The 12,455-nt window shown below is 50.9% G+C and overlaps 2 protein-coding genes across 2 annotated transcripts; one reads left to right on the forward strand and one right to left on the reverse strand.

Moving 5' to 3' along the window:
• Nucleotides 1-2,631: 2,631 nt before the first annotated feature.
• Nucleotides 2,632-6,019, reverse strand: LOC106019422 (uncharacterized). Its single transcript, XM_013106652.5, has 5 exons — nucleotides 5,469-6,019; nucleotides 5,123-5,264; nucleotides 4,955-5,000; nucleotides 4,537-4,623; nucleotides 2,632-4,180 (listed from the first exon to the last, which is right to left on the reverse strand). Exons 1-5 carry the CDS (start codon nucleotides 5,733-5,735, stop codon nucleotides 4,084-4,086), a joined length of 639 nt encoding a protein of 212 aa, XP_012962106.5. The 5' UTR covers nucleotides 5,736-6,019; the 3' UTR covers nucleotides 2,632-4,083.
• Nucleotides 6,020-10,080: 4,061 nt separating this feature from the next.
• Nucleotides 10,081-12,076, forward strand: H2AZ1 (H2A.Z variant histone 1). Its single transcript, XM_027457380.3, has 5 exons — nucleotides 10,081-10,264; nucleotides 10,625-10,702; nucleotides 10,880-10,993; nucleotides 11,435-11,564; nucleotides 11,665-12,076. Exons 1-5 carry the CDS (start codon nucleotides 10,262-10,264, stop codon nucleotides 11,724-11,726), a joined length of 387 nt encoding a protein of 128 aa, XP_027313181.1. The 5' UTR covers nucleotides 10,081-10,261; the 3' UTR covers nucleotides 11,727-12,076.
• Nucleotides 12,077-12,455: the final 379 nt, after the last annotated feature.

Raw genomic sequence — 12,455 nt, forward strand, 5'->3', positions numbered from 1 at the left:
GATGTTCTCCCACGCCGCCAGCCCCCGGTGCAGTGAGGTGTTACAGGCAGCATTCATCTTCCCTGAATCACTGACAACACGTCCTCGCGCCAGGAGCCGTCTCTCTCTGTATTTCTTCAGTATGACCGAAGAAATTTCAGTCATACTCCATGAGATACTGCTATAGCTTCCCCCAAATCTACCACTAACCTTCATAACAGAATCCCATGTGGATGGACCTGTAAAACATTTCCCACGTTGGAAGCTTCCCATTAAACCTTTCCCACGTTTCCTTCGTACTGCACACGTTGCATCTCCTTGGTGCTCTGCTGGCCAGTGAAAACCGTGGGGCTTCAGCTAGATTGCAGTAGAGGGAGAGGAGCAGGATTAGATGCATTCGGGTAATGACTTGTATATGCATTAAATATTTTCCTGATTATGGTTTTGGATAATTGGGGGAAATTTCAAAGTAATTAGAAGCCACTAAAGGGACATGATGTTGTTTCGTGTAGTAAGCTCTGATTAACTGAAGTGTGGAAAATCTGCGCTGAAGGAAACAGCCGAAAACTTAGGGTATATCTTTCCTACTGAGCGGGCCATTACAGCACTCACACAACCAGAGGTCATCTGGAAGAAAACCTCTGTGCTGGAGACCCTGCTGTCACCCTTGGGAAGTCACTGCTAGGGCTGCAATTCACCCCTGGTCCTCCACATCTGTTTTTTGTCTTAGTCCTGATGCCAGCAGCTTGATTTTTGTCATACCCCTGAGGCTTGTGGAGGTCTTCCCTTGGGTTTGTGTGTTGCCCTGACTCATTCAGGGAGATGCCAGCTGCTGCCCTGGGTCTGCATTCACACGTTGGCTGAATAGCTGCTGGCATCGTCCCTGGGTTTGTTTAGGGGATGTGTGGATGTGGCACTTATGGACGTGGTTTAGTGGTGGACTGGGGGATCTTAAGGGTCTTTTCCAACCTGATTCTACGGGTCTAGGTGGCAGCGCCGTCCCCAGAGCCACAGCCTCGCTCTCTGAATGTTGGAGGTGAAATCCAAATGACCCCAAACCGAATTTATCCCCAGGCTGTGCTGGCAGTATGAACTGCTGTGCTGCTGATCACCACATGCCTTTTTAGCTGTGCCTGTTCCTAAGGCTTCCAGCTGCGGTCACCCATTTTCCCTGTCCCTATGTCCAAAGCAAACTCCAGAAATCTCCTGGAGACAGTTTGGACACAGACCATCCGGGAGATGTCTGTGGTTACAGAAAGTACCGGGGTTTTCCCTGAAAACCCTGAAGACCAAGCTGAAATAGGTAGCTCTATGCAGAACACCAACAAAGCATAAACACGGCGCTCACCTTGTGTCTGTCTCAAGTTAAGCATTTCTTAAGTACTACCGGTACGATATCGTATTCTTTTTCCCCTTTTTAATCCACTGGGGAAGGGACGTGGCTTATCACACGTGATAATCTGCAAGCTGAATATAGAGCTGTCAGGTGCAGCACGTGGAGGTGGCAGCCCTTTAAGGTGCTGTGATGGTTACGTTGGATACCTGCATCAAGCAGCGTTCATTTCAGCCTCAGAAAGCCAAATCCACCTCATCTCACCTCCCTAGGGGGCTCTGTAATTCAAAGCATTGATATGCAGCGGTGGGATACTTGGCAAAAGGGTTTTCCTGACATTGTGCTGTAGGTAAAATTAACTCCCCCCCGTGACCTGAATCACCCCAGTGTGATACCCAGTGGTGTGAAGCTGTTTCTAAGGCTTTTTTGAAGGTTTTTTGCAGGCTCCATGCCCTCCATGAGATGCTGATCCTGTAGGATCCTCGTGGGATGCCCTGCACAGACCAGCTTGGTTTTGCATCTCCTGCCAGCACATCCCAGCACCTGCTGGAGGTCCTGGGGGAAAATGACAGCAGGAGGAAAGCCCCGGTGCCAGCTCCCATCGCCTCGCACCTCTCGTGGTCCCCAGCCCTGCCCCGTGCCCTTGGCAAGGCACGGTGGCTTCTGCTGGGCTCTGTGTCAGCGCGTCCCTGCTGCTTCTTGCCTCTGGTATCAACAGAGCCTGCCTGGCGGGTGGGTGGGTGTGAGATTTATGTTGCAAGGAAATTCAGGGAAGCTTGAGAGTTTCTTTTTTATTTGTTTCTTTTTTTTTTTTTTTTCTTCTTTTTCCTACAAAGCTTTTGAAAGTCCACTGGGGACCCCTAATGTTTGCCTGCCGCAGAAGCACACGCCTCCGAGCTGAAGCTGCAGGAGCCTCTTTGGGTACCCCTGGGTTCGCTTGTTTTGGGCGTTCCAAGGTAAGAGCCCCGGAATGCTATGGGGTGCAGAAATCTTCGTGCTGCCCACGTAAAATGTGGGAGTCCCTGGTGCCCTGAGCCATGACAGCAGAAACGTGTAACGTGTCCAGCAGAAAAGTCAGACAGCAGAAGGAAAATAGCGTTTGCCTTGCTTGCTCCCTAGCAAGACATCGTCCATTCAAGCGAGCAATCATTAAAGGGGAAAATACATTCATAAAGTGGGTGGTATGGCAACAGGAATTACGGTCCTTGTCAAAGGCAGTGGGAGGAATAACCCTATCAGAGTTGTGTGTTTTTTTTTTTTAAGGCCGCTCCACAGCCCCGAGATCAGCTTTATTCTCAGCTCTCTGAGTGCCACCTCATCCAAAAATGCTGCTGTCATCTTTCCCAGACCAGAAGCATCATTGTTGCCTCCCACCCTCAATGCTACAGAGGAACCAAACCTATCCGAAGCATCACACTGTGCTTGCAACGGGGATAAATTGCCCTTCTCTCTTTCCAACCTCCAGCCCCAAAGCCAAGTAAATCAGCAAAACCTGGACTTTAAGTGGCTTCTAACGTACTGAAAGTCAATTAGAGTGATTAAAACGGAGCTGCTAACCACAGGTCTTCATCACCGGTGCCGTGCTGAACATCTATTCTGTGTGGTTTGCAAGTAAAAGTGCATGGAGAGGAAAGGATTTTTTTTTTTTTTTAAAGCAGCCAAATTGCCTCTAATTAGCAACACAACTGTAGTCAAAACATAATGTGAGGATAATAAATTGATATTTGCATAATGGAGACACTACCCAAATGTACTTCAAATAAGCTGAATTGGATTATAATTAGAGCTGCGTTTTGGGAAAGAAAATCCTCCTAATTGCCTCCGTACCGACAGCATCAAGGAGGAGAGGGCTGCAGGCATAGGGCATGGCCCCGAAACAGCACGGCAGGGCTGGGGGCCTGCGGGAGTAGCTCCAAAAAGCAAGGCAGCCTCCCTCTTTTCCTTTTTTCCTTTTTTTTTTTCCTATGTTGGGAAACACTCCCAAAGCAGCTGCTGATGCTGGGAAAACCCCAGGAAGCTCCTGGCTTATTTTCTACAGCCAAACCAGCAGAGCTGAGCTGCGGGGCGCGAGGCATCGCATGCCTCAGCAAATGAGGATGAGTTGAGGAGCCTGTGACTGGGCGGGTAGCAGCAGCAAAGCATCCTCCTCTCTCCCTCAGCACTGTGCTTCGTGTGGTTGTGCTGAAAGAAAACCTGGGGGAAGGCGTGTGGGAAAACAAGCTGGGTGGGAAAAACGTGCCTCTCTGGGGAGGCCATGCGGGGATAACAGTGCAAGTGCTACTTCTGTGCCTCGCGTGGAGCCTGTGGACGAGGGGAAGCATTGGTGCTGCACCAGGTTGCCACAGCCTTCTGCCAGCTTTAGTCAATCAGCAGTTGCTTGTCTCTGTTGGTATGTGTGCACGTTGGCTCTTATTTCCCAACCATTCAATTTAATTACGTTCCCCCCAAACTGGTGATGGCGAGCTTGTTAAAGAAAGGCAGCTATGCAGTGAGGGCATTATTTATCTTTGCTGTGAAGCCAGGGTTATTTCTATTACAAATGACACCACGCACATGTGTCCTGCTGATTTATGATGGCAAAGATGAGCTGTGATCATTCATTGCAGCACACGAAATACACACGGCACATCTGCACCTACACGCTCAGGTCAACGCCTGGATCCAGCTTCATAGAGCAGACGAGTTGGTGCAAGATGTGATTACCAGCTGGCAATTAATTATTGGTAAAGGTGCAGACGAAGGCAAAGCTGGAAGGGCATTGGTGCAGGCTTTCAGGGCAGGTTTCGGCTCTTGAGGATGTTCTCCAAAAGCTCCTGAGCTTCTTGGAGCCCGTGGGCTGCAGCCACACTGAGGAGTTTCTCCACTTCCCTGAAGGACATGAAATCTTTGTTAAAAAAAATAATCTAGAAAAAGGTCTGGTTGGTTCCTATCTGACTTTTATTTACCCAGATTTTTATTAGAGGACCACGACTACTCGATCTGAAAGAACCTGTGATGCCAACTCTCTAATATTCAGAAAACGATCTGTTTTTCTCTTTGCTTTTCCCTATGATCTGGGTGTGCATATTTGGGGTTTGGTGATTCTCCCAGCCTAATTAAACTGAAGCAGAAATGATTTGGAGGTCTTACATACACCTTATAAAACCGAACAACCGACTCTGCCTATCTCAGGAGGAACTGGGCCCTCCTCTGTAGTGGAAAGGGGCAGGAGCAGCTGGTGTTACCCTTCCTCCAGTGCCGCCGTCATGTTTCGGAGAGCTCCCAGCGCCAGGTTGAAGGAGGAGTGAGGGTGGCCCTGTCCTGCTGCCTGCCTGAAGAAGGAGAGGGGGCAAGGAAGGCATAAAGAAGAATACAAAACAAAAACTTAATTCAACTATTTCCCCTGTGCACCTGTGGTCTCAAACTCAAGATTTTTTTTGGCCTCCCCCTGGCTTAAAATAAGCGTGAGAGGACGGGGAAGGCAGAGTGAAGTGTCTTGACCCCAGGCGAGACTCAGGGAGGGCCGGGCACGCACCATGGTGCAGCACACCTCTCCCCACAAAAATATCACCAGTTCTTTTTCCTCCTCCCTCACCCCGACAGACTTTCCCAGAAAAGAGCCAGGCACAGTGTCAGGAATTGGTTTTTTTTTTTGCACCTCACCTGAACCAGTGCATGGCCAGGTCTTCGCTTTTCTCCACTCCAGCTCCTGAGAGGGAAACAAAGCAGCAGAGTCGGGGCAAGGACGTAAAATACGATGCCCAAAGGCCAGGGTGCAGAGCCACGTTTGTGTTCCCCGTGCACAAACATCCTTTGGCAGGGAAGATTTACCTTGCAGATACCTCTGCCCCACGATGTGCTGGGCATGGGGGTACCCCAGGCGAGCATACACCTGAGCCACACGGAAATGGAAGCCCTGGTAGCACAGCGCCATGTACAGCAGCAGCAGGGCGGCCACAGCCACAGCCACCAGCTGCAAAAGAGGAGGTGTGAGGAGAGAAAGGAGCAATCTTTGATGCAGAGCTGCTTCCAGCACCCATTAAAGCCAAATAAGCAAAATCTTCTGCAAGCCCTTGGTTGTGCTCCCCGTGCCCATGAGCACAAAGCCCTGGGGGCTTTGCAGAGGCTGCGCTGATGCTGCCAGACTCAGCGCTGCCTCCCCGAGCCCCTCGCTTACCTCCCAGGTGCTCCACACCACGCTGGGGGGCTCCCCACCTTGCAGGGAAGGATTTTCCTCACGGGAGCCAGTGCTGCCCCTTCCCACCCATCGCCGCCGTGCCGGGGGCTCGGTGTCCCCCATGGCTCCCCGCTGCTGGAGCTCTGAGAGCTGCCTCCCTCGCCGCAGGTCCCCGTGGTCGCCTTCTCCCAGCTTTGCTCCTGATTTATGGTGGTCGCAGCCCAGCTGCTCGGCTGAGATAAGAGGGATAGTGGAAAAGGTGACCATCCTCTGCCAGCACCCTTTGAAACTGCTACCATTCAACTCTGTGCTGGATGCTCTTCCGCCTTCAGACTGCGTCAGGGTGGGTAAACAGCTAAATTTCACAAAGTTGAGGAAGAAATTAAAAGTAAAATGTTTGCTTTTCGTGCTTTTCCCACAAGAAGGCAAGTGCTTCGCAAGGATGCTACTCAGAGCCACAGATGTTGAGCAGCTTGTTAACTCAGTTGCTTGGGCTCCACAGGGTCCTGTCGGGCTTTGAATGAGTGAAATAAGATGCGGGCCCGCCCCCAGGTGAGAAAATCAGAAAGGGTGCAGTGAGCTATAACCAGGGAATTATTTATATTTATCTAATATATATGAAATATATAATTAACAACCCCTGCCCTCCCCCAAAGTTCAATGGGATGGGATTATTCTTATTTTTTTAAGCTGGAAAAGGGCTTACATGCTAAAGGCGGGCATTTTCTAGCTGTGTAGTTGTGCCTTTATTCATCTGCAGTGACTCCACCTAGTGAATTCCAGACGGTAAATCATGTTTTGCCTTCACAGCTGAGCACACGGCTGCTTTTAACACCAGGTACTGCCTCCTGCCTGTTACCTTTCTGCTCCGGAGTCCTAGCCAAGAACCGTCACTGAGTGGCAAGGTAGATGAGATCCATCTCATGCAAAGGGCTGACCTTGCCTGGTTGCCTAAGAGTAAAAAAATTAAAAGTTTTTTTTTTTTTTTTCTTTTCTTTCCAATTTTACAGCAAGGGAAGTGCCATGCTGTGGTTTTGAAGGCAGTGATGACTCAGCCTAAAACCCTTACCGAAGAGGAAACCCTTCATCCGTCTGCATTGAGGTAAAGTTCTCATTTCTGGTGTTGTGCTGCCATCGTGGGGCCAACCTCATTTGCTTGGTCACGGCCACACGACAGTCTGAGGCCCATCTTCATGCTCCTCATCCTCTTGATACCATTTTCAGGGTATATGAAGCGAATGGGACATGAACAGTCATATTGTAGGGTCAGCTGCTTCTAAAGCAAACCCTGAGGAGAAGGACCTAGGCTGCAGTATCCTTATACTCATTTACCTATTTTTTTGGCTACAATTATTGGAATTTAAAGTTAAAAATGAAAAACAACGACAACAACAACCTCATGGAGTCATTCTGCTTGGGAATGAACGAATCTGTAGCTGCAGATCCCAAATTTTGGCAAAAGTAAGCTCCTGAGTTACTGTTACCATTGCTCATAAAGGAGTATCTGCAGTAGATTCACCCTGACACCTGACCTAGCTCAATGAAATTACACTTTTCGCTGCACAGTCAGGTCCTGGTGCTTGCAGTTCTTCATTGCAGGTGACTGCAGTGACACATGGGAAGGTGTTATTACTTGCACATTAATTAATGGCACGTTATCAGTGAGGGGCATGCTTGTGCTATAAGCCCGATGTGGTCGTGGTTCTCATGCCTGCAGTGAGCTTGAGCTGCTTCTCTGCAAAAATCAGCCTTCAGCACAAGGAAAAAGTAAATTGGGTTGTCGATGCAGCAGCCAGTGATGGCTGTAGTAGCTGTAGTAGCTGCCTCCTACCAGCACATCACTTCTCTTTGCCATGGCTTTGGCAAGGAAAGGACGAGGGACTGGTGGTGTTTCTATTTCCCCTTTCATCTACAGCAAACAAGTTTTGAAGAACGACTTCCATCTTGTACAAATGAGCATTTTGATTGAAAACGTGGAGCCAGCCACGTTCAGGAAAACACATTTTTCCCCACATTTCTTTTTCACGTGAAAGGTTTTGCTAATCATGTGGTTTCTCTTTTCCTCCTTGCTGTGTCAGTGTGGTTAGGGCTGGAAGCACTTAAATGCCCCATTTCAGTTGAAAGGTGGGTGTTGAGTGCTGGAAGGAGCACGGGTGGCTGTGACTGGAAGGAGCTAATAGGACAACATCACTGTTCAGGAGACCTGGAGCCTAGACTGAGTCCCAGGGAGACAAGAAAGGAAAGAATAATAATGGATTGCGCCAAAACCCGTATGTGAACACTGTGTTTGTCCCTTCTCATTTGTTTTCCTAAGGTTTGCTACGCTTTGTCCCAAATGAAGAAACATACAATTGCTGAAAGAATGGTAGATGAAGGCTATGAAACCAAAATAAGCCATGCCCCTAGCACATTGCCAGTTCAAAGCAAACACATTGACCTCGCCGCCTCAGACAGAGTCCAGGCACTGCCTCGGAGTGTCACTGTCTGATTAGCCTCAAGGAGTTTTTCCGATTCACTTTGTTAGGAAAAGAAACGGGTATAACCCAACTGATATAACTGGCACGAGTCTATTTAATCAAAGCGTCCCCTAGGCACCGGCAACATGGGGCAGATTGGATTCCCCCTCCTTGTTCGCCAGCTTGAAGGTGGTTGAGTGCGTGCTCACACATGGCTTTAGAGCACAACACCAAACTGTGAATGCTCTTCACCTCAGTTACCCTGCTGGATGGAGCTCAGATGGAGGTAGCAAGGGGGACCGAGGTGTGCAGCAGCAAGGCCTTCCTTGCAGGGCAATGGGCAGGAGGTGGGCAAGGATGTGTAGCTGGCATGGTCCCTGACAGGCTCCGGTTTCATTTTGCCTCCACAACCTCCCTTCACAGCTGGCTAACCAAGAAGGAGATAAAAATCAATTCAGACCAGCCATTCTGGCACAATTAATAGCAGACAGAAAGGTGTACAATAAGCAGGACCGTAGCTATAAGGGGAGCTCGAGTCTCTCCGATAATCAGCATGCACACGTTGTCTGCAGATCTATTACAGAGACGTGTGAAGCTGTTTCAAGATACCAGATTATCAAACGTATCTGTTAAACCCAGCAATTGCCCCCATTCATCACCACGCACGGCACCACAGAGCAGGTGATCCTCCTGAACCCAGGCACGGCAGCCAGCAGGGAGACCTGAGGGAGACTGCCCTTTCAGGTGCAGTTGCGGGCAGCTGTGCTGCTTCTTTGTCCATTTTAAATGGCAATTAACTCTGTTAACAAGGTCACAGACTTGTGATGTACCCAGACAATACCGCATTCACGGCCTGGTGGTCAGTGAGGGGTGGGAAGGGGTCCCTGCTTTATAGGATGAGTCCATCCAAGTTGCCTAAACGTGCCTTACGGGCTCCTGTCCTTTACTGCGCTGGACATGCTACACAACAGAATAAAGAAACCCTTCCCTTGTGCCCTGGTGTGCCACAGCTAGGTGCTTGAAAACCAGAAATGTCAGAAAATAGATCCGTAAATCCACATGGTAAGCAAAACCTAAGTCTACCCTGCACTTTGCAGACAGAGGAAAATTAACCCTGCACATTGTCCAAGCTGATCAGAGGGACCTATCAATGTTAATTGGACCAACAAAGGCCAATTTACTGTGCTCTGCCCCATTGAAGCGTATCTTCCCACCCCCACCACGAGGTGGTTGTGCTCTAAGAGCCATCTGAGTCAGTTTTAACTTCTCACTTCTGAAATATTAGGGAGGGAGTTGTGGCGAGGGGCTTGTAGCGTGAGGTGATCCGAGACTAGTTTCACACCCTGTGGCACGTCCCTAACCCTACATAAACTGCATTCACCACACAGACACCTCAGCATTAGCTTCGTAGCTACGTGCCCTGCTCTTTGGTGCGTGCTGAACGGGGCTAATAGGAACCTCAAAGGAGGCTGTAGTGAGGTGGGGGTTGGTCTGTTCTCCCACGTGCCTGGTGACAGGATGAGGGGGAATGGGATAAAGTTGCACCAGGGGAGTTTTAGGTTGGATATTAGGAAGAACTTCATTATTGAAAGGGTTGTGAGGCATTGGGATGGGCTGCCCAGGGAGGTGGTGGAGTCACCATCCCTGGAGGTCTTTAAAAGACGTTTAGATGTAGAGCTTAGGGGTATGGTTTAGTGGGGACTGTTAGCGTTAGGTCAGAGGTTGGGCTGGGTGATCCTGAGGTGTTTCCAACCTAGAAAATTCCATGGTTCTGTGGGGTTCTAAGGGGAAGGAACGAGACCTCGACCAACTCCCGCAACCTTCTGTAAAATCTCGATTTTATTTTTATTTTTATTTTTATTTTTATTTTTATTTTTATTTTTATTTTTATTTTTATTTTTATTTTTATTTTTATTTTTATTTTCAAACTCAAACCCAACTCCCGCTGACAGAAACCACCAGCACCCCCGAGCACCGTGACCCAAACCCCCAGCGCTAACCCCCCCGCCTCAGGCGCTGGCGGGCGCCTGTCCCTTTAAGGGGGGGCGGGGCCTGAGCCGCAGCGCCGCAGAGCGCCGCAGAGCGCGGCCGGCCCCGCCCCGCCCCGCCATTGGCTGTCGCTAGGGCATCGCCCCGCCCCCTGTGCTCTGTGATTGGCCGGCGGCCGGGCCGGGGTTCCCGGATGCGGGCGGCCGGGCGGTTATAAAGGGCCGGGGGAAGGCGGGAGCGGGCGCAGTTTGAATCGCGGCGGGTCGGGGCCGGTCGGTGCTGCGGGCCGGGCTCCTCGTCCTCTTTCTCCTTCTCCTCCTCCGACAGCACCCGCGCTGCTGCTCCGCCATGGTGAGGGGGCGGGGAGGTGTAGTGAGGGGGGAAGAGCTGTGTGTACGTGCGGCGGCGCCGCCGGCTCATGGCGGCGGCTGAGGGGCTGAGGGGAGGCGGCCGTTGGCGGGCGGCGCGGGCCGTTAACTGCCGGTAGGCGGCAAAGGGGGGGGGAGGGGGAGGCGCATGCGCAGTGGCGGCACCGGGGAGAGGGAGGGGCGGCCGCGCATGCGCTGTGGGGCCGGCCGCGGCCGCTGGGGGGGGTGGGCAGTGCGCAGGCGCAGCGCGGAGGGGAGGGAGGCGGGGGGGGGGGTGTGAGGAGGGGGGCGCATGCGCGGTGCGGCGCCGCGGCCGCCCTCAGGGCTCTGGTGTCGTCGTCAGGCTGGAGGCAAAGCCGGGAAGGACTCCGGGAAGACCAAGACCAAAGCCGTGTCCCGCTCGCAGCGTGCTGGGCTGCAGGTGAGGAGCCAGGGAGCGGTGGAGAAGCGGGGTGGGCCTCGTGTCTGCCCGCCTGTGCTGTTCTGAGGCCTGCTGGTGGGCTGCAGGATGCGCAGGTGGTGTCAGGAGCCCACACCCGCTGCTCCTGTAGGGTATCTCTGCGGTCACAGCCTGCTCATGTTTCTGTTACTTTCCCAGTTCCCTGTAGGCCGCATCCACAGGCACCTGAAGTCTAGGACTACCAGCCATGGGCGTGTGGGAGCCACAGCTGCTGTGTATAGCGCTGCCATCCTGGAGTACTTGACAGCTGAGGTAAAGCGCCTGCCAGGGGTGCACACACACACACTGCTCAGGGCCAAAATGGCACAGCGACCACAGCCTCCTGTCTCTGGCAAATTTGGGCAGGGGTGTGAGCTCTTCACTCGCTTTGTGCCAATTTTAGCTGTGTGCTTCCTCGGGGAGTTGCCAAGTATGCATGGAATTTCTTGCTTTGCATTTTTTGTGGATCAAATAGCTGTGATTTACAGCCGGGGTGGAAGTGTGAAGGACTTGATAAAATGTGTAGCTGCTGCACTTTGTGTCTGCTGTAAAATATTTTGTTCCTAAAGCCACACCTTGAAAGGAGGAGCCCTTAAAGATGCATCCTGTGCTGTCACTGACAGCGCATCTGATGCAGGGAGTAAAATGGTCAAGGCCATGCAGTTGGTCTCACTTAATTTGTGTAACTCCTCTGAAAAAAACTCTTGTCTGAAGGTTCTTGAGCTGGCAGGAAACGCATCCAAAGACCTGAAGGTGAAGCGTATCACTCCCCGTCACTTGCAGCTCGCGATTAGAGGAGACGAGGAGTTGGACTCCCTCATTAAGGCAACGATTGCTGGTGGTGGTACGTAAACTGCCTGTGGCAAGGCCTCTACCCGTTTGTGAAGTGTGGAAACAAGCAAAACAGTTGAAATAACATTATCTTAACTGTTGCTCTCCTGTAGGTGTAATACCGCATATCCACAAATCTCTGATTGGGAAGAAAGGACAACAGAAAACTGTCTAAAGGCTGCGAGGATCCCTTGTTATCTCAGGACTCTAAGTACTTCTTGTCCAGTGTTGGTGATTCCAGTGGACTGTATCTGTGAAACACAATTTTGCCTTTTTGTAACTTTAAGAAGCTGAAGCTCGCCTGAGCTTTCTAACAAACCAAATTTCTGCATTGAAGTCTTAACCGTATTTAAGTGTTACCATGGCTTCAGAGAAGCTATTGTATTTGCGGTGGGTTTTGGAGTGAGCTGACTGTTTTTAGATTGGTCCGGCGAAGTAAATGCGATTTGACGAAGTAAATGTTTTGGTTTTGTACAGACTTTTCATCCACTAGAGTGGAAATGTTCAATAAATGTTCTATGAGTACCGACCGTGTCCTGTCCAGGAAGTGAAAAAGGGTTGGTTTGTACAGAGTGTGTGTGGGAAACAGCATCCTTGGGCTGTAAGTGTGCTTAGGAAATACCACTGGGAAAAAGGGTGAAGCAAAAGGATGAAGCTGAAGGGATGATGTCAGTAATTAGGGGGTGTCAGCCAGTTTTTAGGGGAAATCCTGCTGGTTTTTGCCACTTTTTGTAAAACCCTGTGAAGCCATCCCTAAAAGCGCACCTCCTGCAGCAGCACCTGCAGAATCCTGACACACAACCCCCGAGGAAGCCCAAAAATGTGGCAGCCCTAAAAAAAATCCCGGTGCTGAGCGCCGCGGCCCCATCCCCACCCCGCAGGGGGTTGGGGGCGGCCCCGACCC

Source organism: Anas platyrhynchos, chromosome 4 (genome assembly GCF_047663525.1).
Source record: "Anas platyrhynchos isolate ZD024472 breed Pekin duck chromosome 4, IASCAAS_PekinDuck_T2T, whole genome shotgun sequence".
Lineage (NCBI taxonomy): Eukaryota > Metazoa > Chordata > Aves > Anseriformes > Anatidae > Anas > Anas platyrhynchos.